At 39.1% G+C, this 24,227-nt stretch overlaps 1 protein-coding gene across 1 annotated transcript; it reads left to right on the forward strand.

The window, feature by feature from the left end:
* Positions 1–1,282: 1,282 nt before the first annotated feature.
* Sypl1 (synaptophysin like 1) lies at positions 1,283–21,691 on the forward strand. Its single transcript, XM_051175133.1, has 5 exons — positions 1,283–1,459; positions 12,120–12,244; positions 14,442–14,649; positions 18,939–19,127; positions 20,335–21,691. The coding sequence occupies exons 1-5, from the start codon at positions 1,391–1,393 to the stop codon at positions 20,467–20,469; spliced, it is 726 nt and encodes a 241-aa protein (XP_051031090.1). The 5' UTR covers positions 1,283–1,390; the 3' UTR covers positions 20,470–21,691.
* Positions 21,692–24,227: the final 2,536 nt, after the last annotated feature.

A 24,227-nucleotide genomic window follows, 5' to 3' on the forward strand; every position in this document is an offset into this window, starting at 1 on the left:
TCGAGTCTACTTTGAATATTTTTTATACGAAGCTAAAGCTACACAATCTACTCCTCGGTGGATACCCTGCAGGCCTCGGCAGAAAAGAACTTAAAAAAAAAAAAGTTTAAGGAGAAATGCGGAGTGGAATATGTAAGAGTAAGGGAGGAGAAAGTGTTAGCTTGGCAGCAAATGTTCACTAATACTGGTCAGTCCTGATGGAATAATTCAGCGACATTTAGTACACACAGGGAAGTACCTGGAAGCCAGTCCCGGGATCCTCTCGTGGCAGGCAAGGGTCTTTCTTCCTTTGCCATCATCTTACCATGCTTGAAAACAGACCACTATCCCAGCTCTCCCAAACTCAAGGTATTGAGCAAGCCAGACAAGAGAAGACTAGGTTGGCCTCCCATTCAGGGAGAAAGAGGCAGTGTTATGTAAGGTAAATCATGAAAGAAGGGTTAACTTAAAAAAAACAAAAAACAAAAAACAAAAAACAAAAACAACAAAAATGCCCAAATGCGGGCCTAGCAGACTGGGGCAGTAGACTGTGATACCTGTGAAGCCATGACTTCTTTTCTTCTCCTACTCTCGCTCCAACAACACTTAAAAGTAACATCCGCAGAAATGCTTGGTGAATCATCTTTCAAGTACCTTTACACAAGGTAGGTTCGCCGAAGGTCTGCTGTTTTGCAATAGCTCATTTTAAGGGCCCTTAACACGAGCTTTGAAGTGCGGCGTTATCTGTATTCATGCTTCATAAATTAGTTCAAAAGCTGAGCACTGTGAAGAGCAGTGAGACAGAGGACAGCGTTGCGGGGCGGGTTCCAACAGCCACAAAAGGACATAGCAACAAGAACGCCGCTAGGGTGGAGGTCCGCGCTGCGCAGGCGCAGATACCCCCCCCCCCCGCACGCGCGCGCGCACACACACCCCAGGACCCCAGCCTGCACCCCGCAACGCGCGCTCACGAAGACCGAAGCGAGTCTGGGGCTAGGGAGCGCGCTTGCGTTGTAGAGAAAGCGATACGCACTGGGTTTCGGGAAACGGGGCCCGGCGCACGCATGGCTTCAAATGTTTACTTAGTTCGCCAGCGGTTCAGCCGGATGAGCCAGGTGCGGCCGGGGGCGGAGCCAGCCCCTCCCAGCCGCCTCTCAGCCTCGTCTTTACTGGCTCGCCCTCTCAGTCTCCTCGGTGACGATCAACCGCCACCCGGCCCCGCCCCGTCGGTCGCCCCGCCCCGCCGGCCGCTCCGCCCCACGGCCCTTGGGCCCCGCCCCTCGACCCCGCCCCTAGCCCGGCTTGGAGCCCGCGGTCCCGCCTTCCCGTTCTCGCCGCCGAGCTGCTCCGGTAGCGTCGCTCCCCTCCTCCGCCCCGCGTCCTGACTCTTTTCCCTCCTTTCCTTCAGAGGATGTCCGCCTTCCAGATCAACCTCAGCCCGCTCAAGGAGCCGCTCGGCTTCATCAAGGTCCTAGAGTGGGTGAGTGCAGCGGGCGACGCGGACCCCGCCCGGCCCAGCGCGGGGCGCCCTGCGCGGGGCGGAGATGGCGGCCAGCGTCGAGTCGCCGGTGCGCGTGGTGGCTCGACCCGGCCACCCCTAGCCGCGGAGCGGTGGGTGCGGCTCGCCTTTCTCTCGGGCTCCACCGCCAGCCGCAACGGAAGGCAGGACTTCCTGCTGCGGTCCAACCGAAACCGAGCGCCCGGAGGCCGGCGCCCTCCGCGGGCGAGCCGGCCTGCGCTGGCTCTTCGCTGGCGGCCGATAGGCATTCGGGTTAAAAATAGTGTGGGTCAGGGAAGCGGAGCAAGGCCCGCGCCCCGAACCCGTCCCCGCGCTCGGCCCATTTAGTAGTACCTTGCCAGCAGCGGACGTCGAGATTGTTTTTACTCAACTTCTAGCAACATCCTGCTTGAAAAGTCAGCATTCAGCCCTTTCCTGGCAAACAATCATTAACATCAAAGGAGATTTACTAGTTCGACCTTGGCACTTGAAGTTAGTTTACCAAGCACTGCATTTTCCCTTAACGCTTCGCGGTCCACTATAGTTCAGTGCTGTTAAATTGAGCGCTTGGCGTTTATTTACCCGCTGTGCAGTCAGGTTGTGCTTTTATATAGCCAGTGACGTTTAACTCCACAATTCATTTTGACGATGGGAAAGTAGAACGTTCCAGTTTCCTACACGTGTTTTAACGTAGAACTTCTAGTTTTCTGATGATGCTCCGGTTTTTCTGTTTATACGATATGCCTCCAGTTTTATGTAAACTGGAATGTTCTTGCAACTGACAAAAAGACACGTGACCTTTTGTACAAACCTGTTTATAAGAAAATTAATATTTTAATTACAAAAGTGAAAATTATAGAGAAATCAAAGAAATTTAAAGGCGGGGGGGAGCCCTCACATACAGTCTCATTGAAGGTAACGTTTCAGTTTAATAATTTAGATTTTCACTTAAATGAAGACGCGATTTTAAAGTAGGGGCATTTTTTGTTGTATTTTGAAATTATCCTTTTTAAAGTAGGGGTGTCTTTTTTGTTGTATTATGACATTATTCTTAAGCTTCTTAAGGAATTTCTAGTTTCAGTTTGAAGGCTTTTTATAACCCAGGCAGTAATTTTGTGTTAATGGTGTGGCGAATATTTACCTAACAAATATTTGAGTGGGTATATTCCAGCACTATTAAGTGCCAGCAAGCAGGTATGAAGAAATGATCTTTTTCCTCACGACTGATCAGGGATGTATATAAAGATTCCATATGGTAAATTCTGTATTAGAGATACTTGTAAAGTATAGTAGATGAAACAGGAGGAGGTATTTGGGGAGAACTTTAAAGACAGAAAAAACATTTGAAGGAGGAATACAGATTGGCTTTCTAGGCAAAAAGATCTCAGGTTTAGTAGGAGGAAAACTTGAAGCAGCATCGAGTTTTTTAAGTACTCGGTTAGAACATGGGCATATTGGGCAAAAGTACAGTACTCGACGATTGTGACAAGTAGATTTCAAAGCCCGGGTTCCTACTATAAGATGAGGCTTGAAAAACTGGTCTTTTATGTACAAGATACCAACCGTTGGGTTGTATAGGGAATAGTGTCCAGTGAAGCTCAGGTGTAGGTGAATCATTGCATTTGTTAACAGTATAAAAATGGCCAGACATGGATGGAGATCTGCTGCTTTAGAAGTTATGTGTGCCTAAAATCAGTTGTGAGGATGGAGATGTCTACAAGTTACTATACAGATAGAAGAAGCAGTCTTATGATGACTAGCATGTTTCTGGGTTGGGTTGGTAACAGCCTTATTGTCCAAGTCCTTAAGAGGAAGAAGTCCTTGAAAGGAAGAGGAAAATATTTGGATAGTTAATAAGTATATATTGTTGGTAATCCCTTCATATTGCAGTGTCCTTTATATAGGTGGTGGCATATATGAGCTTGTTTAGAATACAAGTCAGCAAAGAAAGGAATGGTTAGGATGGTGGAGAGAAACATCTTGACATCACTGTTAGAGAATTTCAAGTAAAGAGTGCTCAGTAATGTCAGGCGCCATGAATAACTTAAATAAAATAAGAGTCAAAGCATGTTGCTTGTTTTTGGTGGTCAGGAGACTCTTGATGGCATTAGCAAGAGTAGTCTCAGTAAAATGAGAAACCACATCAATGTAGGCTAAGTAGGTGGTTATCTAGTAAGTTAATGAATTCAATATTTGAGGACACAGGAAGAGAGTTGGTGGTATTAGAAAGAAAACTGAGCCTGGTGGCGGTGGTGAATGCCTTTAATCCCAGCACTGGAGAGGCAGAGGTAGGCAGATCTCTGAGTTCAAGGCCAACCTGGTCTACAAAGCTACATAGAGAAACCCTGTCTCAAAAAAACCAAAAAAAGAAACGGAAACTCAAAACTAGTTTCAGTTACAACTCATTTGTTTAAACACTTTCTTTAGTGCCAGCCATTATAATTTGATATGCAAAAAAATCTTTGTGTTTTCCACTTAAACAGACTATTAAGGTTCAGGACTCAGGGTTTAAATACTTTTACTGCTTCATCAAACACTTTTTCTTTTAGCATTTTGAGGCGGTGTTTCCCTATGTAGCCCTCCCTGGCTGTCCTGGAACTCACTTTGTAGACCAGGCTGGCCTCAAACTCAGAGACCTGCCTGCCTCTGTCTCCTGAGTGTTGGGACTAAAGGTGTGTGCCACCACTGCCTGACTATCAGACATTTAAGTGAATCTTTTTCCCTCCAAGCTGGTAATATTGCCGATTTTTACTAAAGCCCAGCAATTTTACCCATTAGTCTATTTGCTTAATCAGTGCAAGTGTCAACACACTTAGTAATTTAAAACATAGTAATTTTGACCTTTGTAGGTTTCTGGATGAGAATTGGGAACTCTCAGGAGTCTGAGGGCTGGGATTAATGTTTTACTGTAAGAAAACCATTTTAGGGGACCATAAACAGAATAGAGTAAACGCCCCTGTGGGTGTAAAGTAGATATGAGTACTTCAAAGGTAGGCAGAGAGAATGGGGAATTGGCTCAGTGACGAAAGTGCTTGCTCAGGTCCTTGCTGAGGACCCGAGTTTAGATGCCCATCAGGTACACATCTGTAATCTCAGTTCTGTGGGAAGGAGACAGGTGGGCTCACTGGCCAGCTGATCTAGCAGATATAAGTTCCAGGTTGGGTGAGAACCCTGCCTCAAAAACTATGAGGGAGAACAATGGAAGATGCTTCCCATTGGCCTGTGACCCTAACATGGGCACACATAGGTTAGTGCACACACTTAAGAAAAAGCAGAGCCACTTGACAACTAGACCTGGGCCAGTCTCCCTGCTGGGGGAAAAAAAAAACCCCAAAACAATGAGCCTGCATCAAATACCCTGAAATGTATGAAGAAAACCAATTTTTATTTAACCCAAATTTTATCAGTGGCAACAAGTCCTACTAGTTCTCCATAATAAAACATACTCATGTCAATCCAGCTAACCAAATCAACAGTGAAAATGCTGATTTACTCCGGAAATTATTATTATTTATTATGTGTGGTCAGAGGATGGCAGGTCTCTTTCTATCATGTGGGACCTGGTGGTGGAATTCAGGTCACAAGGCTTAGTGGCCACCATCTTAAGTGGCTGAACCATTGACCCTGGAAATGATTTTGAAGTAAATATGTTTATATTCCTTGCGGATTTACAGCTCTGTACTCAACCAAACATGTTTAAGTTAAAGATGACACAAAATGCTTTCAGCATAATGAGTAAGAATCAGAAAAGACTTTAGCTATTTCAGCCATATCTTGGGAATCTATATCCTGAAAGGCTATGGAACTGTTAGCAGAGGTTTTTGTAGTTGTGCTGTAGAAATGGAGAGAGGGCAAAAGAGGCACTGTGTTACTGATTTCATTGTGCATTCCATGAGAGTAATTTGAAATGTCAGTGCTCCCAGTGTTTGACTTAGTGAAAACAATAGATGTGTTTGGCTCCATATAGGAACACTCGTGTGCAATAGATTTCCAGGTATGTTTCTAAATATTTAATTTCTTTCCAATCAAAATATTAAACATGAAGAACTTAAGTAGATAACTGGTTTAATGGTGACATTAAATAGCAGTGAAGATCCTACATCTAGAAAGAAGTACTTTATTTCAGCACCCATAAATTAGATGAATTCCAGCATTTCCCAGTAGAATTCCAAGAATAAGCAAGATATAGGAATAGGAGATAGTATTGTGACTCTGGCTATAGGATAGATAATTTACTGAAACTACTAAGTATTCCCAAGTTTTTTCTTTGTGAACTTTTATCAGTGTAAACATTTTTGTACAAAGTCCCTTTCTGCATCTGTAATTTGTGTGTGCATTTTAATGTTAGTGCCTTAAGGCATATTGTACATTGAGAGAAATTTTATATTCATATATTTTGTTTTTGTTAGCTTGATTTTTGAGATAGGGTCTCATGTAGCCCAGGCTGGCCTCAAACTTGCTTCGTAGCTAAGGCTAGCCTTGAACTCCTTGAATTCTAACACCTGAATGCTGGAATTATACATATGTACCATCATACCCAGCTCATATCTTTAAATCCTCATTTAAGTTGTATTGCAATAATTTCCTTTTCTCCTGACTTCTAATTTGATAAAGTAAAATCTGTTTTTGTTTTACAGTGTGGCTTCCAGTCCTCTTTTGTACATGAATGCATTATCAGTCTATACATCTTAGACAGGTTCAGACCATTGATGCATTTTGTAAAGGTTCATTTGGTTACACTATTTCATTCCATAGACCTCTCTAAACCAGGGATATGTACACTGGAAGATATGGACAATAAGTGAGAAAATAAGTGAGGTTATTGTTCTGGTCTCCCAGGTGTGGGATTCAGAACATAGCTAGTTTGAATCTACATACCTACATAGCGTCTACATATGATCTTCTTAACATGCAGGCCCAGCAATAGGGTGCTGATTCAGTGAAAAATGATATGAATAGAAGTTTAAATGTTTAAAATGATGTTAGCTCAAGAGAAAAATTCCATGTTTGTGCTTTCTTTCTTCTTGGGTAGCTGGAAATAGGCAAGGAACTAGTGTCATTTATCATAGACTGCAGTACAGACTATCATATTCATAGACCCACCCAGGTAAAGTGAGTGAATAAAACTGTTAGAAAGGAAAAACAAATAGTATTATTACCAAGTTTAACGTGCATCCTGTAGATTAAGACATGAGAGAGGGAGCCAGTCTGGAAAGCACCTGCCCTGTTGTTAATGTCACTTCTGTTCTGTATGATTGCTTCTCCATGAGAGTGTGATTCTGATGTTGCATTATTATGCTCAGGAAGAGCAGGAAACCCAGTTTTTATGTGCAGCATCCTGAGTTTAATGATGAATTTACATTTTAAAAATAAATACTGAAGGAATTATACAAATCTAGCCATACGTCAGGTTTTACTGATTATATATAACTATATAACTTACTGTTTTGGTGGAGGTTTCCCCCCCCCCTTTGGATTTTGTTATTTGAAACAGGGTTTTATTATACAGCCCCAGCTGGCCTGAAACTTGTGCAACTCAGACTGGCCTCAAACTCAAATCCACCTGCCTCTGCATTCTAAGTGCTGGAATTAAAGGTGTGTGCCCCCACTTCTAGCTAGTAAAGCTTCTAATCTTTGCCAGACATTCTGTACAATAAAAATAAAATCATAGAGTGTGAGTTGGTTGTGTGGTTACTCAAAAAAATTATTTTAAATATTTCAGTTATTATAAATGTATGCCTTGTTCTTTTTTTTCTGGGTAAGATGAATATAAAAATTGCTAGCATGAAAGCAACACTTGATAGGACAGTACAATAGTCTAATTTCTGTATTAAGAAACTGATGTAATGTCAGCTTGCCATACAAGCTAGAGTCTGAGAGGAGGGACCCACAATTGAGAAAATCCTTCTGTAAGATCCAGCTAGAAGGCATTTTCTTAATTAGTGATTGATGGTGGAGGGCCCAGCCCATGGTGGGTGGTGCCATCCCTGTGCTGTTGGTCCTGGCTTCTAAAAGAAAGTAGGCTGAGGAATCCATGGGAAGCAAGCCAGTAAGCAGCTCCCCTCCATGGCCTCTGCATCAGCTCCTGCCTGTAGGATGCTTTCCTTTTTGAGTTCCTATCCTGACTTTCTTTGATGATGAACAGCAGTATGGAAATAGAATCAGAATAATCCCTTTCCTCCCCAACTTGCTTTTTGGTCGTGGTGTTTTGGTACAGCAATGAAAACTCAAACAACTGACTCCGTTCCCAGCCCCAGTTTATATGTTTTTATATTAACTCGTTGAATCTATGGTGTATTTTACACTTACAGCATATCACAGTCTAGATGGCAACATTCACGGTTCACCAACCATTGGTGTCTGGTGACTATTTTATTGGATGCTGTAGCTTTAGAGCCCACATAATGGAAGATTGGAATGAGATTAGAAACAGGAAAAGTTTGTTGAGTGAGTCCAGTGAAAACCAGTAAGGGCCTAAACAAAGAGTAAGCAGCTTAAAAAAAAAAAAAAAAAATAGTTCTAGACTAGATATGCTGGTGCAAGCCACAACATAGGAAGTGGAGATAGAAAGATACAGTCATGTGAGTTGAAAGCCTATGCAACCTGATTTTTTTTAACTTGGCATTAGGTTTCTGCAACCCCTGTATTGATGTGGCAAGCTATAGTTCTTGTATCTTTTTTTCTCTGTGTTTTTTGGTGGGTTTTTTTTGTTTGTTTGTTTGTTTTGTTTTTTTTTTGAATGAGGAGCTGGAGAGATGGCTCAGCAATTAAAAAAAAAAAAACAGTCCTAGCACCCATGTGGCAGCTCACCATGGCAGCATCCATGATACCAGTTCCAGAGGATTCATCACCCTCTTCTGACCTCCGAGGGCACCAGGCACTCACGTGGTACACAGACACATGCAAGCAAAAGTTTTGAGTCATGCTCATAAATCTTAAAAATGGCTTGGGGACACTGCAAGAGGGCAAGGAACAGGCTAGTAACTAGAGTATCTCTTCTGATATGTAACTGCATTATAAGAACATACTGCTACCATCATTTTTCCTATTGCTTTTCCTCCCCGCCCCCTTTGCTATAAAGTGTTGCTGTGAACATTCATAGCGAAGTCTCAGTACATGATAAAGGATCATTGAACTATTGACTTCTTTGCAAGCATTTTACAAACCATTTCACCTACCTTGTAGCTTGCTCTATATTCAAAAGCTGACTTTTGATTTTAAATTTTCTTCTGTAAATTGAAATTAACTATCTTTCATGGTTAGTGCTTTTAAAAAAGAGTATTAAATCCTACCTGGTTACAGATTTTCTTTTTAAAAGCTTTTTCATTTAAATTGTGGCTCATTTGAATGATGTACTGAGTAGCCCTTTACCAGTTTTCTGTTACTATATAGTAAACTGCCCTAGCATAGCATCTTAAAACAGCAGATAATTATTATCTCACGTTTCTGTGTCAGCTATTCGCTAGGGTTGTACTACTCTCACAGCCTCCGGCTCCCTCATGACTGCCATCCTCCACAGTTCCACTTCCAAGCTTGGTCCTGTGGTTGTAGGCAGGTCTTGGTCCTGTGTCCTTTGAAGTCTCTAAAATGTGTCTGAGGGGATTGAGGATATAATGGTAGAGCGCTTGGCATAGCATGATCAAGGTCTTGGGTGTAATCCCTAGTGTGTGGCATGGGAGACACACGCGCTTTAAATACAGTGGCTCACATCTGTGCTTCCGGTGCTCAAGAAAGATCACCATGAGCTCCAGGCCACCCTGAGCTAGACGATGAGACCCTTTCTCAAAAGCAAAAGTTGTCTGAGTCATCTGAATATCCTTCCAACATGGCAGTGAGCTTCTTGAAGTAGTGAGAACGTTCAGAATACAAAAGTAACATAACTTAGGGGTGGAAAGGTTGTTTACTTGTTTTAGGTAGTCTTATGTATCTCAGCTAGCCAAGAACTCAACTGTGTAGCCAAAGGTGTCCTTCAATTTATCATCCTCCTTCCTCTGCCTCCCAAGTGATGGGATCACAGGTATGCCCCCTTTTATTCAGTGTTGGGGATCAAGCTCAGGGTTTCTTGCATAGTAGGCAAGCTATATCCACAGGCTAGAAATACCAGTCCTATTATGATGTGATCTTAGAAGGAACCTGCTTCTCCCACTACATTCAGTACTCTGTGTAGTTCAAAATCAAGGGAAATTAAGCTCTTGATGGAAGTTGTGCCAAAGTATCTGGACATACCTCATGGTCACCACAGTCCGTTTGCAGTGATGTGCAGTAATGACTCTGTCACTTAAAAATTTGCCAGACTTGCTGGGTGGTGGTGGTGGTGGTGCACGTGGTGCACCTTTAATCCCAGCACAGAGACAGGAGGATCTCTGAGTTCCAGGACAGGCTCCAAAGCTGCAGAGAAACCCTGTCTCAAAAAACAATCAATAAATAAGTGAATAAATGAATGAATGAATGAATGAATGAATGAATGAAATTGTCAGACTCCAGTTTCTTTCCTCTTCAGTTTGATCTGTTGGTTCAGTTTATTTACATCATAACTTAAATGTGAGTTTCATGTTTAAGGTTAGAAAGACTCTTCTTGTTTTTCTCTCACTCTGTACATCCATTCTGAGAGAACATCCATAGCCCTTGGTACCTATGGAATCTTAACAGATCCCAAACTGTGTAGACATTGCCTCAGGTTCTTCATGTCTATTACCTATATGTATATATGGACACATACATATTTCTTTGATCATTATGATACTGATTATGTCCTATAAAACTCAATAACCCTGGATGACTCATGAGAAACAATGTCTGATGTGTTAGTTTTCCATTATTTAAAAATGTAATTGAGAGTAATCGACCTAAAACAAGGAACTATTTTAGATTAACAGTTACAGTGGTTTTGGTCCATGATTGGCTATCTCAGTTACTTGTGGGCCTGTAGTGAATAGTATACAACCCAGAAGCAGAAAGAGACAGATAGGGCCAGGTTCCCAATATTTCTCGGAAAAGAATGGCTTTCCTTTCAGTGAGGCCCCACTTCCTAAAGATTCTCCCACTTCTCATCATGTCATAAGCTGGTAGCATGTCCTGGTATCTAGGGGACACTCAGCCAAACTGTAGCATCCCATATTTAACACTGTAGGCTTTGATATTGTCCACAGAAATTTTTCTACTGCTTGTTGTGTGTAACTTTCAGCAGAGACCCCCCCCCCCATCTCTTTAGTTTTCTATTCTAGGGAAGGACAAACAGTAAGTATGGTACCTAGGAAATCTTAAATGTGAAGAAGGAGAACTAAAACAATATACATGGAGTTAGTGTTAGAGGTGGGCTGTAAAGGAGGACCATCTACTAAGATTATATGCCGGAGTGAATGTGTGTTACAGGCAGATGAAATGGCCAATAAAGAACCTGAAGGCTAGCAGATATATAATGTGTAGAAAGTTAAGATGATAAGATGAAGGGGGGGGGAAGCAATGTATGAGGAGTTAGAGACAGGAAGGAAGTAGAAGGTATTCAAGAACTCAGGAGCTATTTGAAGGCTCTGAGCAGAGGGAATGCATCTGCCTTCTATATGTGGGTTTAAACTGCAGGAGTGGTTATATAAGTAGTGCACTGAAGTTAGGGCCAAAAGGGAATCAGGGATAGGGGCCCTTAGCGCAGAATTCCACCAAGAGGTTAGACTAGGAGGTGGTAAGTAGACTCCGCGTGTATTTTGAAAGTAAGAACTATTAACTTTTACTGAATTATTGAATTTTTAGATACAATAGCACCCAAAACTTTTTGTAGTTTTGTAGTGGAAAAATTAGAAGACAAAAAGAAATCTTGTACCTTGTGTTGCACTGAAAAATGACCACTATTATAGCCTTTCTGGGTTTTGCCCTCTTTGGGTGTAGATGTGGAAACATATATAGTGTATATATGAACAAATTCTGTTTGTAGTAAGCATGTTGCTATGTTATTAAATAATCTCCATTGTTTTAATATTTTGTTTATTCTGTTGTATAAATAAATTCTAGTTTATGTGGTTCTATAGCAATACTTAGGATTTCTGTTATAAATAGAATTTAAGGAAGCATTATTATATTTTTAAGCATATGCATAGTCAAAAAAACAATTCCAAGCTACTTTTTGAAACCCAGAAATACATGAAAGGAATGTATCCTGGAAGTAGAGAAGAATCTCTTCCTATACAACCTCTTGTTTTCAACAGCTCACTGATTACTTGAGCCCAAAACAAAAACACCTTCCATTTACCCCTGTTTAAAATTTTGATAGGGATTTCTTTGCTCTTTTTTTTGTTGTTTGTTTTGAGACAGGGTCTCTGTTATCTCTGGCCGTCCTAGAACTCTGACTCTATGTAGACCAGGCTGGCCTTGAACTCAAAGCAGCTGTGTCTACCACCATGCCTAGCAATTTTCTCTGAATTTCATATTGTATGGGTTAGTGTATTCTATATTATACTTGGAAAAACAGAATGACATCTGTTGACATTTATACATTTTTTAATGTTTTTAGTGTATGGCTAGTAATTTCTAGAACACTTGTGAGCCAGCTTTAATGATCAGTGTACTTATGTTTTAATGACCTTTGTGTGGGTGAAGTAATGCTTTGTTTTGTTTTGTTTTGTTTTTTTCTTTTTCTCATTTTTTGTAGTTTGCTTCCATCTTTGCTTTTGCTACCTGTGGCGGATTTAAGGGCAAAACAGACATTCTAGTGAGTTGTCCTTCTAAAGCTGGTGACAATAAGACGGTTACAGCTACTTTTGGCTATCCATTCAGGTGAGTTGTTTTTAACTATTTAACAACTATTTTTAACTTCATATTTAGTCACTCGGGTTTCTGACAACTGGTCTGGACACAGTGACAGAGGCCTGTGCTCTCAGCAGTCACAACACTTGGGAAGCCAAGGCAGGAGGATGTTCTGAGACAATCTGTGGAGTAGACCCTGCCTCAACTCTCACATGCATGCACTTAGATATTCTTCAGCATTTACTCTTGGAGGGTGGTAGAATAGTTTAGATTTGCATCTTCACTTGTGAGTTTTACTCAGACTATGGTACAGACAGTACCTGTCTGCAAACTTTCTCTGGTGTCTGATGGAGAAAATAAAAAAGGGGAGTATATTCATTACTTCCTAGTTGCTGAGACCAAACCCCTGAAGAAATGAGAGAGGGAAGAACAGCCCACAGTTTCAGGAGGCTGCACAACAGTAAGTTGGCCTTATGAACTTGGGTAGAAAATCTTGGTAGTGAAAATTTCTTCATCTCATGATGAAGCAAGCATGTCCTCAAATGTCCTATTTCCTCTAGAAAAGCTCCTTGCTAATGTTTCCAGAACCCTCCATAATAGTGTTACTGGGAGCCAAAGATTCATTACATGAGCTTATGCGAGACATTTCACATTAAAATCATAACAGAGAGGCCAGGTGTAGTGGCACATGCCTTTCATCCCAGCACTCAAGAGGCAGAAGCAAATGGGTCTCAGTGAGTTTGAGTACTGCCCCAGTCTACATAACAAGTTCCAGGATAGCCAGGGCAACAGAGAGAGGAGAGAAAGACTGAGGGGTGGTGAAGGAGGGAGGAAGGGAGGGAGTATATTTCAAATGGTAGCAAAAAGCAAACATTTAGAAACGCAGTACTATGACATTGTCTTGACATTCTGTCATGTCACAATAGGTCAGAAATAGAGACTGTTCTATTAATGAGCCACTGTACTACCAAGAAGCAAACTTAGTTTATCAAGTTACACATATCTCATATTCTTGCAGTTACTGAACCAATAGTGGTTTTTTATGTAATTTTAAGACATGCATAAGGTGTACTTGTTTCTCAGATATAAAGCCCTATTTATTATACTTTTAAAGGAAAATAAGCAGTAGCAACTGTCTTCTGTTCTCAAGTCTAGTGTGAATATGTCTAAAATATGAATCCTCTGCTTAGCTTTGCTTGACTCAAAGACTCAATTTTCTGTCCAGTAAATTGGAAATACAATATTTTAAGGATGTTTGATAATTAAATGAAAGCTTTTTTTGAAGCAAAATTTCACTGTGTAGCCCTGGTTGGTAAGATCTGCTGTGTAGTGTAGACCAGACTGGCCCAAGAACTCGTGGAGCTCTGCCTTTCTGTTTCCTGAGTGCAAGGACTAAAGACCTGCTCTACTATGCTCTGTAAATAAAATATTACATTAAAGATTTTACTAATCTTACTAAAGAACTTACTAATTATCAACACTTTTCTATTACTTATCCATTCATTTTGTTATAGTAATCATCTTTAATAACAGTTGGGTTTATAATTTACAAATAGGTAAATGTAAGGCAATGTGATTTTTTTTTTTTCCTTTAGCAGCTAATTAATCAAGGGTTAAAATAAGAATCATGGGACTGGAGAGATGGCTCAGCAGTTAATAACAGTAGCTGCTCTTTCTGAAGCTCTAGGTTCAATTCCCAACACCTACACATGACTCACAATTGTCTGAACTCTAGTTCCAAAGGATCTGATGCCTTCCTCTGGCCTCTGCAGACATGAGGCACACAGGTGACTCGCAGGCACTAATGCAGGCAATTAAAAATTAAAACTGGATCTCCAAGTTGGTTGAAAGTGTCTTTGAAAAAAAGAAGGAGGAGGAAGAAGGGAATCATCGTAATTGGTTCTCCTAGCACTAGTGACACAGCCCTCTGCCTCCTAGAAAAGAAATGAGTCCTAAGAGATTTTTTATTATCCCTTCTAATAAGATACATTTTTATTGCAGAAAGATGTTTAAACGTTAAAGCCGTTTAGCTCCATTTATATTCAACCTGTCATAAATCTATTACTGAATAAATTTATGGGCATATGTAGTATAAAATCTTACCTTTTTAAAAAAGGAAACATTTTTGGTGTATCTGGGGAATATATTTTGAAATGTCAGTATTCTGCTAAAGTATTTCTCTGTTAGATTCAGTGACTCATTTATTTATTTGAGTCTTCTTTTATAGGTTGAATCAGGCACCGTTTCATCCGCCTCCAAATGTCAATGTGTGTGATGTGAAGTGGGAAAACCATGTCCTCATAGGTGACTACTCTTCTTCCGCACAGTTCTACGTCACATTTGCAGTCTTTGTATTCTTGTACTGCATTGCTGCCCTTCTGCTCTATGTGGGTTACACGAACCTCTACCGGGACAGCCGCAAACTTCCCATGATTGTAAGTCGTCATTTTATGTCTGTCTCTATAGGAAAACAGTGTCTGTAAAGTATAAGCAAAGTTACATTTGTAAGTAAATAGGGATTTCCTACTAGAAATCCAATTACATAAGTGTGTTTGACATGAGGAGAGTTTTCTTTAGTTACTAACTTTAATCCAATTGTCATAGTCTGTTTAATTCTTCAGAGAGCTGATCTTGGTTTTTTATAATCCTGGAAACCCTCAAATATTTGATAAATTGTTAAGTTTTAAGTAGTTAAAGGTTAAGAAATTAATATCTTTAATTTGAAAAATTACAGGTAATAGTAGTCTCATTTCTACTACTTACCTTTTTCTCTTTCCTCAAAACTCCTTTTATGCCACTACCATTTTTTAGTGAGCTTAGTTTTCTTTATCAGCAAAGTGTGGCCCAAAGATCAAATCTGACTTTAAAATAGAATAATGTTTAGCTCTTCCGACCCCTTATGCATTTTATGGCTGCTTTTATGCTAAACTCTGACCCAGATAATTTCTATATTCCTTGTCACCAGTATCAGCAAGTTATATTTGATCTTTTGAGATGCCAACAAAGAATTTGGATTTGAAATCCTGACACCTTTCTTAGAGCTTCAGATTCTATTGATCAGAAAGAAAATAATCTTCGAGATTAAGGGACTAAACTGTCCTTCCTGGATTATCATTGGCAAGTCCAGAGAAAAGCCATGGTTTTATGATCGACCTCCACTGTAAGGGAGTAACTTTAAAGTCAGTGGTAGTATGGAGGTCCTTCTGATGCTAGTCATGAGTATCTATGAAAAAAGTACTGATGTCTTCAAAGAATTGTGAATTTATCTGAAAGAGAAGGCTGCTTTAATATGAAGGAATTGTTAAGATAAGTTATATTTACCAATTTATTTTTAACTTTTGCTGCTTGGATCATAAAAATGTAAATGGTAAGTAAAGAACAAAATAACTTTTTATTATGTATGTTTCTTTTTTCTTTGTCTGAAAAAGTATAAGAAACCTAGTTGATTTCATAAAGTACATCTGACTATTAACATTTTTCAAGTGTTTATTCATTACAAATTAAGAATCTATAGCTTTGAACATTTCAGGCTTTGCCTTAAAAAGTCACTAGTTTGTTTGAACATACCAATATTTTTTATTTTGTCTGTTTGCTTATTTGTTTCATTTTGGTTTTCGAGACAGGGTTTCTCTTCATAGTGTGGTTGTCCTGGAACTTGCTCCTTAGACCAGGCTGGCCTCAAAGAAATTCACTTGCCTCTGCTTCCCAAGTGCTGGGGAAAATTCTTTATTTGTAAAGGTTCTTTTTTTGCATTTTGTCATTATACCAAAAAGTTTCTTTTTACTAAATAAAACAATGAACTCTTTCTTGCATTTTATCTAATAATTTAAAAATTACTACACTTAGGTCAGTATTAAGATATAGTTTGTAGCTGGGAGGTGGTAGTTCACACCTTTAACCCAGCTCTTGGGAGGCAGAGGCAGGCAGATCTTTGTGAGATCAAAGCCAGCCTGGTCTACAAAGTGAGTTCCTGGGCAGCCAGGACTATCTCAAAAAAAAAAAAAAAAAAAAAAAAAAAAAATGTTTTTAGAGAGCTTTCGAGCTTTCTTTATGATAAAACAATCTAGCTGTATACCATTTAGGCTAACTAGCCAAAGATAACCTTGAACCTTTTTGTCCTTCTGCCTCTGTAAAATGCGTGTTTCTTTTTTATAAAAAGTAAAATCCAGGAGCTAGAGAGATGGTTCAACAGTTAGAGCATATACTGTTCTTCTAGAGGGCCTGAGTTCAGTTCCCAGCACCCATGTTGGGAGGCTTACAACTCCAGAGCTCCAGCTCCAGGAGGGTCCAGTACTTCTAATGGCCTCCCCACCCTCCCTAGACACACACACAGAATTTAAAGTAAATTTTTATGTACTCAGATTTTAAATATAACATTGACTTTTAGTTACTATTGATTAGCAAGATTTGTTGTTGATTAACATTCTCAACTCTGTACTAAAGTATTTTAAGTATTTCAGCTTTAGATTTTTGAGTCTAGGTTTTTTTTTTTTTTAATATAATACTTTTTGTGTTAAGTAGCAGATGATTTAATGGTGCGACAAAACAGGAACATCAAAAGTAAAACACACAAAAAAGGGATTTCCAGATTCTAAAATCTTTCGTGCATCATGTTTTTACTTATTGGTTGGAGCCCAGAAGCTCCAGGTAGCTGCATTGCAGGCCTCTAGTTAGAAGAGTTCACGTAGACTGCTATGTAACTAGAGTCTAAGAGGACCAGTATAGGGACCACAATAATCTCTCTCTCACATTTCTTCCATCAGAGTTTATTTTGTGTACCATGTTTAGAAAAGTTCTGCTTTTGAAATATGTGGATTTATGTCTTAATCTAATTATCAGCAAATTAGGTTTAAAGAGCATACCCTTAGGGCAGGAAAGAGGGTTCAGTTGGTAAAGTACGAGCTGTGCAAGCATGAGGACCGACCTGAGTTCACATGGAAGTACAGATGTGAAACCCCAGCTACAGGATGTGGTGTGCACTGACCAGGCCGCCTGCCCACAGTGAGCTCCAAGCCCAGTGAGAAACCCTATCACAAAAGATAGAGACAGCTGTGGAAGACACCTGGCACTCAATTCTGGCCTCCACACATGTGTTCCACAGCATTCATATACAAAAAAGAAGAAGCATAAGCAGAAGAAAAGCAGATGTTTTAGCCAAGAATTTAAAAGGAAGAAAATATCTGAAAATTAAGAAATTTGACATATTTTGGCCAAAGCCATAACTTTAGCATTGAGGGTTTTTTTTTTTTTTAGTGTGACATTTTATTAAGTTTCCAAAAGACAAGAAGTTCTTAGGAAATGTCTGTTTGCAGCAAAAGTAGAGCAGAGGATAGGAATAAAGGGGGGGAAGTATTCCCACAATGCAGAGAATGTCAACTACAGTATTTATTTTCTCTGATGGGCACAATTTTAAAGAACCAGGGGCAGTGGAGAGCTCAAATGCAAATACCCAATGCTTGTTTTGTTTGTTTTGTTTTTGTCCTCTAAGTACAAATACTTATTCACTGTATGACTATGATTAAGATAATTAAAATCTTTAAAATTTGTAACATTTATTTCCTATGTGTATATATGAGCCCATGTGTCCTCTGTAACAGCTAGTGCTGTTAACCATTGAGCCATTTCCCCGTCCCTAGTGAGGATTCTTAAATTCAGTCATGAACTTGGTTGTGTTCTTTTTTGTTTGTTTGTTTGTTTGTTTAACCACCTCATTATCCATCTGTTGGAGAATTAGAGAATTCTTTTTGACAAGACTGAGAATTTTATCTGAACGTAGGAGGAAGTAGCTTATATGCAAGGGATTATATCTTAGATTAGCAATAACTCAAGTAATTGTGGGAGTGAAACGACAGCTAAAAAAGAAAAAATGGTAGGTCTAAGCTGGGTCAAAGACTTTTGCAATTGGCATGCTCAAAAAAGATTATGGGAAGAAAAACTCTGACCTGGTGGTGTACACCTTTAACTCCCACAAAGCAGAGACAGTTGGATCTTTGTGAGTTCAGGGCCAGCCTGGTTTACATATCCAGTTCCAGGCCACCCAATGCTACATTGTAAGATTGTGTCTCAAAAACAACAACAACAACAACAACAAAAAACAACAAATAGATTATGATGACAATTTTTATGTAAAAAGTGGATTTTGGGTCTGGAGAGATGAAAGCCAGAGGATCTGAGTTCAGACCTCCATGTAAAATTTGGGCATGGCATGGGCATGTGTGCCTGTTATTTCAGTGTTAGGTGCAGAGATGAGAGGTAGATCCTGGGGCTTGTTGGCTACACAGCCTGTCTGAAATGGTGAGCCTCAGCTTCAGTGGGGGACGCTGTCTCAAAAGATAGGATGGAAAATAGAGAAGACACTTGACCTACTTTCTGTTCTCCATGTATGCATGTAGGCATGCATACACATACCAAAATTTTAAAAAATTTTAAGAAGGAACACCCAGCCATTCTTGCAAGAAGATTGCTATGAGTTCAAGACTAGCAAAACCCTGTCTCAAAAATAAATAAAATTTTAAGTTGTGAACCTATAAGGAGATGATAAAGTCTCACTGTATCTCTGCATGGTGCTAGAAATAGTGAACACCAATGGTGACCTTTTACATAAAAGGTATCATGAAGACCATTTACCATGGGTTTAAACATAATTCTGATTTCTGTATTGCTTATAGGAAAAGTGCTGCTTTTAAATTGATTACTCACAACCTGGTGCTTGTTTTTGCTCTAGGACTTTATTGTTACTCTTGTTGCCACTTTTTTGTGGTTGGTGAGTTCCTCAGCCTGGGCTAAAGCTCTTACAGATATTAAAATAGCTACTGGACACAGTATTATTGATGAACTTGAGCCTTGTCGGTCAAAAGCAGTGTTGTGTCACTTTGGCTCTGTGACTAGTATGGGATCCCTTAACGTATCAGTGGTAAGTATCTGATGCTTCCAAAGTTTTTTCATTTACTAGAACAACATTTAAGAAAGTAACTTTCAATAATCAATAAATTGATTCTTATTTTACTGAGCTACTTGGGTTCTAATTAGGACACACACACACATATGGAAAGTATATGTATAACCAAGATTAAAACTGAAAGACACTAATAATGGTAACTTTTATTGATGTATGCTAACCATTGTCCTGTAGTATCTGAAGGTACTCAGCTACTCTGAGAGGAATATGGAAAGCATTGTTAGCTTTGTTATACAGCTAAAAATAGGTGTGTTATTCCTCTAAAGAGGCACAGCTTTTGAACTAGATCAGACTTTGTACCTGTTCTCTTAAGCCTGGTTTACTTTGAGTACATAAAGCTAACACTTAAAAGATTCTTAAATCTGTAAAATGTAATATATGTAATTCATTATTTTTCTACTGTTTCATCAAACTGAAGTTGTCGGTAATGTTGAATATATTCTATTTTGGAAGGCTTTTTCCAGGAAATACTTTTCAATAATATGAAGTCAGTATTGCTTTATAAAGCAGTTTACCCACATTCTTCATAATAACCCCGTAATGTGAAAGTCAAATCCTTGGAGTTTTTATCGACAGGCAATGCTGTGACAATTAGAGAAAAATGTTGTGTGCACTTACACAAAACAATGTAAAGCATTTGCTGTGTAGTTATAGTTACTCAACTTCTTACCCCATTCTTACTTCATAAGTCACCATCCCTAATTGATAAAAAGTACCTTGTTAAGTAAGGTGGGTAGGTTTGTCTAGTCCTGTGTGTTGATCAGTGCAGGCTGTAAAGTAAAATTCTCGAATAGCAGAAGGCATTCAGAAGAGGGAAGGAAATAAGGTTCAAATCATTCTGAATGGAAGAAAAGTAGAAACCTTGAGAGATGCAGACTCAACTTCCTATTGGCCTTCAGCCTGTAGTACCAAAGTCTAAATTCAAAGTAATAAATACTTTTCTCAAATATAATTCTGTGTGCAGAAGTAAAGGTTTTCATCTTACGTTGTTTTATGTTACAGATTTATGTTATAGGATCCTATGTTATAGGATGTTGGGTATAATAAGTCATTATGTATCCAAAATTTGTGTGATGGACTGTATGTATAGATTTTGTTTTTTATTCTACTTTATAATTTAAAGCAAACATTAGATTTTTATATTTGTTTCCCTCTTTCATAGATTTTTGGCTTTCTGAATATGATACTTTGGGGAGGAAATGCTTGGTTTGTGTACAAGGAGACCAGCTTGCATAGTCCATCAAATACATCAGCTTCCCACAACCAAGGAGGCATCCCAACCCCTTCTGGAATGTAATTAAATGGGGAATATATTGTATGAAATGTGTGCTATACTATGCATTGTTGCCAACATCTTGAGAAGCATTATTGTTTCTAATAAAAAGTAATGGCTTTTTCAGTAAATTGGTGGGTTTAAAATTTTGCTGCTTTTCTATAAAAATGTGCCTTTTCTAGAAACATAAGATGTAAATGTATTTTTACATGTAAGTTTGAACATTCAGGAGCCTGTTATGAGATGATACTTATTCTTAAATGAATAGTAATTTCACTAAGTTACCTTCTAAAGTGTTTACACCTTAAGCCTTACCATAAACCTTCATTCAGAAAAGTTATGTCATATCATAATATAGGAAGAATGAGTTTGGAATATACACTACTATTAGTTTGTATACATCATATATCCCTAAGGCTTGGCTTGTTTAAGAAACCCTTGATTGCATAAATTGTATTTAGGAAAAAATTTAGTATAAATTTTGTATCTGAATATTGTTCATGTTAAAAATTTTTGAATTGCAAAGACTGGGTATATATTTTGTCTCTCTTTTCCTAAATGACATGCTGTACTTATTAGGTGTGCTAAAATTATCTTAGGAGCAAGGACTTGAAAATTGTAACATGTGTAGCGTTAACTCTGTGCTACTGTTGCTTGAGGTATATTCATTATTTCTGGTGGTTTCTTGGGCTTGCTATGTTAGAAAGCATGGTTGCCACAATAGCTTTATAGATGTGGGCATTCTCAGTGATGCTTCTCTGCTATCCTTGTTCATGCCAAGAGGGAAAAAGCTACCTTTTTTCTTCCAGACCCTGTTCAGAGGGTTACTAAAAATTAAGGTTGCCTTTTACTTCTGAAACATTTAACATTTAGTCAATGAAGTTGCTTCTCCTGAGTTTAACATTGATATTGTGAAAATAAATGCAGTTCAGATTTCATATTTCTTAATATTCATTCGTACTCCACAGAAGGCTGACTAAGGAATTATGCTCATAAAGGAACCTAAGTAAGCTGTATTGTGTGCGTGCTATGTGTACGTTCACTTTTGGGTATGTTCAGAATACAGTGCTTTTTGTTCCTCAGCTTTTGTTGTACAGGGATCCAGACTTCCTATTCTTACAAGATGATGTTTGTATGAGAAGCACATCTTGAGATAATGCCTTATGTTTATTGCTTTATTCATGGCGAAGTGTCTATGTAAGAATGTATGTTTAATACAGCAAACAATAAAGAAGTTAAAAGAAAAGAGTGCCCGGTTGTTCTGTCACAGCCAAGTCTTCATCTTAGGTGTGGACATCACAGAAGGGACCTGGTTTTCAAAGCAGGAGGCAGTGCTTAATTCTCATTTGAAAACATTTATATCTCTTAGATTGTTTTCCAGTTTCTACAGCTGCTTATACAGCACACTGCATAGACTGCTTGTCTTGCATACACTGGTTTTAACCCCCTGCGCTGCACATAATCCAGCTATGGCAGCCCAAGCCTCTAATCTCAGCACTGCAGTTTAAGGTCATCCTTGGCAACCTGGGGAGTGCAAGGCCAGGCTGGGATGTGTCAGTCAGGTATACTCATTTGCTTATCCTCTCTCCCCTCCTCCCTTTCTCCCCCTCTGTCCCTCCCTCCCTCTCCCTCTCCTGTGTTCTCTTTCTTTAGGTTGTGTGTGTGTGTGTGTGTGTGTGTGTGTGTGTGTGTGTGTATGTGTGTGTATGTGCCTGTCATCTCTGTGTGTGTGTGTCTGTCTCATCTATCTGTCTCACTTCTTGCCCCCTGCTTCCCTTCCTCCCTCTTGCTATTCTTCCCCCACCCTGGAGCTAAATTGCATGGGTAGATGGCTGGGGGTTAGGAGCACAGAGCACAGGCTGCTCTTCCAGAGGACAGGTTTTAGCTCTCAGCACTCACATGACAGCTAGCAATCAACTATAACTCCAAGGGGACCCAGTGTCCTCTTCTGGCTTCCATAGTAACCAACTATAACTCCAAGGGGACCCAATGTCCTCTTCTGGCTTCCGTAGGCATTGCACATGCACGCAGACGTCCACATGCAAGCAAAACACATCCTTTTCTTTATTAACGGACTTCAGAAAGTATATGAAAAGCAAATGGCTGTGAAACCATGTTCAGTACATCGTAAGTCTTTTGTAAATGTTAGCTATGTCTAAGACTCAGCCTAGAGTCCAGGGGGTTAGAGAAGCAGGAAGAGCTTCAAGCCTACACACTTGTAGTGTTTACAGTTTGAGTTCTCTCACCATTCTAGGTGTGTGACTGTGTTTGTTTTTCTGTTGGTGGTCGATTTTGATAAGGTTAATAAAATAAGGTAGTAGTCTATTGAAATTAGAGTGAACTTAGAAAGGGCTCCTCCTGTCCTCTCCCCTCCACACTGCTTTTCAGTGAACATTACAGAGACTATTTCCAAAACAAACACAATAAAAGCTCTCACTTCCCAGAGATAGATTGCAGACAGCTATTTAGAAACAGACTCATCGCCAGTGTGTTTCTTTAAAAAAATAAATAAATAAAAGTTCACATGGATAAAGAACATTTTCGATCTGTAAAAGGTAAGGGCAGCAGTACATGATGTTTTATGTTTTGTGTGTATTTATAAGTTTTTACATAATATTTCCAAAAGTAGATAAGTGTATAAAATCATTGCATTATATGCACCAGATTTTTAAAAGAAAAAAATATTATAAGAAGAGCCCTTTTTCTATTGAGATACAGTTGGTACAGATTGGTCAGGAATGAATATTTTTACCAATACTTGATGCTGCCAGGAAGTGAGAATTTTTTCCTGTTGATGTAATCAATGTCCCTCATCATCTTACTAGTAACCCCATGGCATTTACAGAGGCCACGCTTTACTTTTCCCATCTGTGCCTTGTATGTTTACTGGATTTTTGTCATATGAGTTTGTTCATTTCAATGGTATGTAACTCTCTTCCTCGTTTTTAGTTTTCCACCATGGTTTTGGCCATAATGAAGTCATGTATTCTTGTATTCATTTTAGGATCAGCTTATCAAGTTACTAAACACCTCTGTAGGGTTGCATTTGTAAAGAATTGCATTGAATTTATAAGTCCATTTGTGAAGAATTGTCAAGTTTATAATGCCATGGTTTTTACATTTATAACCATGGTATGTTTCTACACTTATAATATCTTCTGTGCTTTTTAATAAAGTTTTTTGTTTTTCATATAAAGACATAAAATTATACTTAGCCTCAAAAATGTTCACGTTGTTTACATAGTTACATTAGATTACATTCTGAATTAAGTTGCAATTGTTTGTTGCTGTTATTTTAATCTACTTGTATTAATAGAAGTTCACAGGTTTTCATACCTTGAATTTTTAATATGTAAACTCTTCTGGTATTTAACATATCTACAATAGTGATGGTTTTATTATGTTTGAAAGTTAGATTAACTTTCTAATAGTAATTGTCAAGAAAATCTGTTTTAAAAGTAGAAAATACATATTTATTGATGGGGGATGTTCTTCTGTATATCTGTTTCTCTTATTGGTTGATGAATAAAACACTAATTGGCTAGTAAAGGCAGGAAGATAGCCCGGGCTAGGAAACTAGGAGAATGCTGGGAAAGGGAAGGCAGAGGGAGGCTACAGGGAGATGCCATGTAGAAACATGGAAGATAGGATGCACCAGGCATTCTCTGGTAAGATAAGGCCATGTAGAAATGCATAGATTAATAGTTATAGGTTAATAATTAATACAGAGCTAGCCAGTAAGAAGCCCTAGTCATCGACCAACAGTTTATAATTAATATAGT

This window comes from Phodopus roborovskii, unplaced genomic scaffold (assembly GCF_943737965.1).
Source record: "Phodopus roborovskii unplaced genomic scaffold, PHOROB, whole genome shotgun sequence".
In the NCBI taxonomy this organism is placed as follows: domain Eukaryota; kingdom Metazoa; phylum Chordata; class Mammalia; order Rodentia; family Cricetidae; genus Phodopus; species Phodopus roborovskii.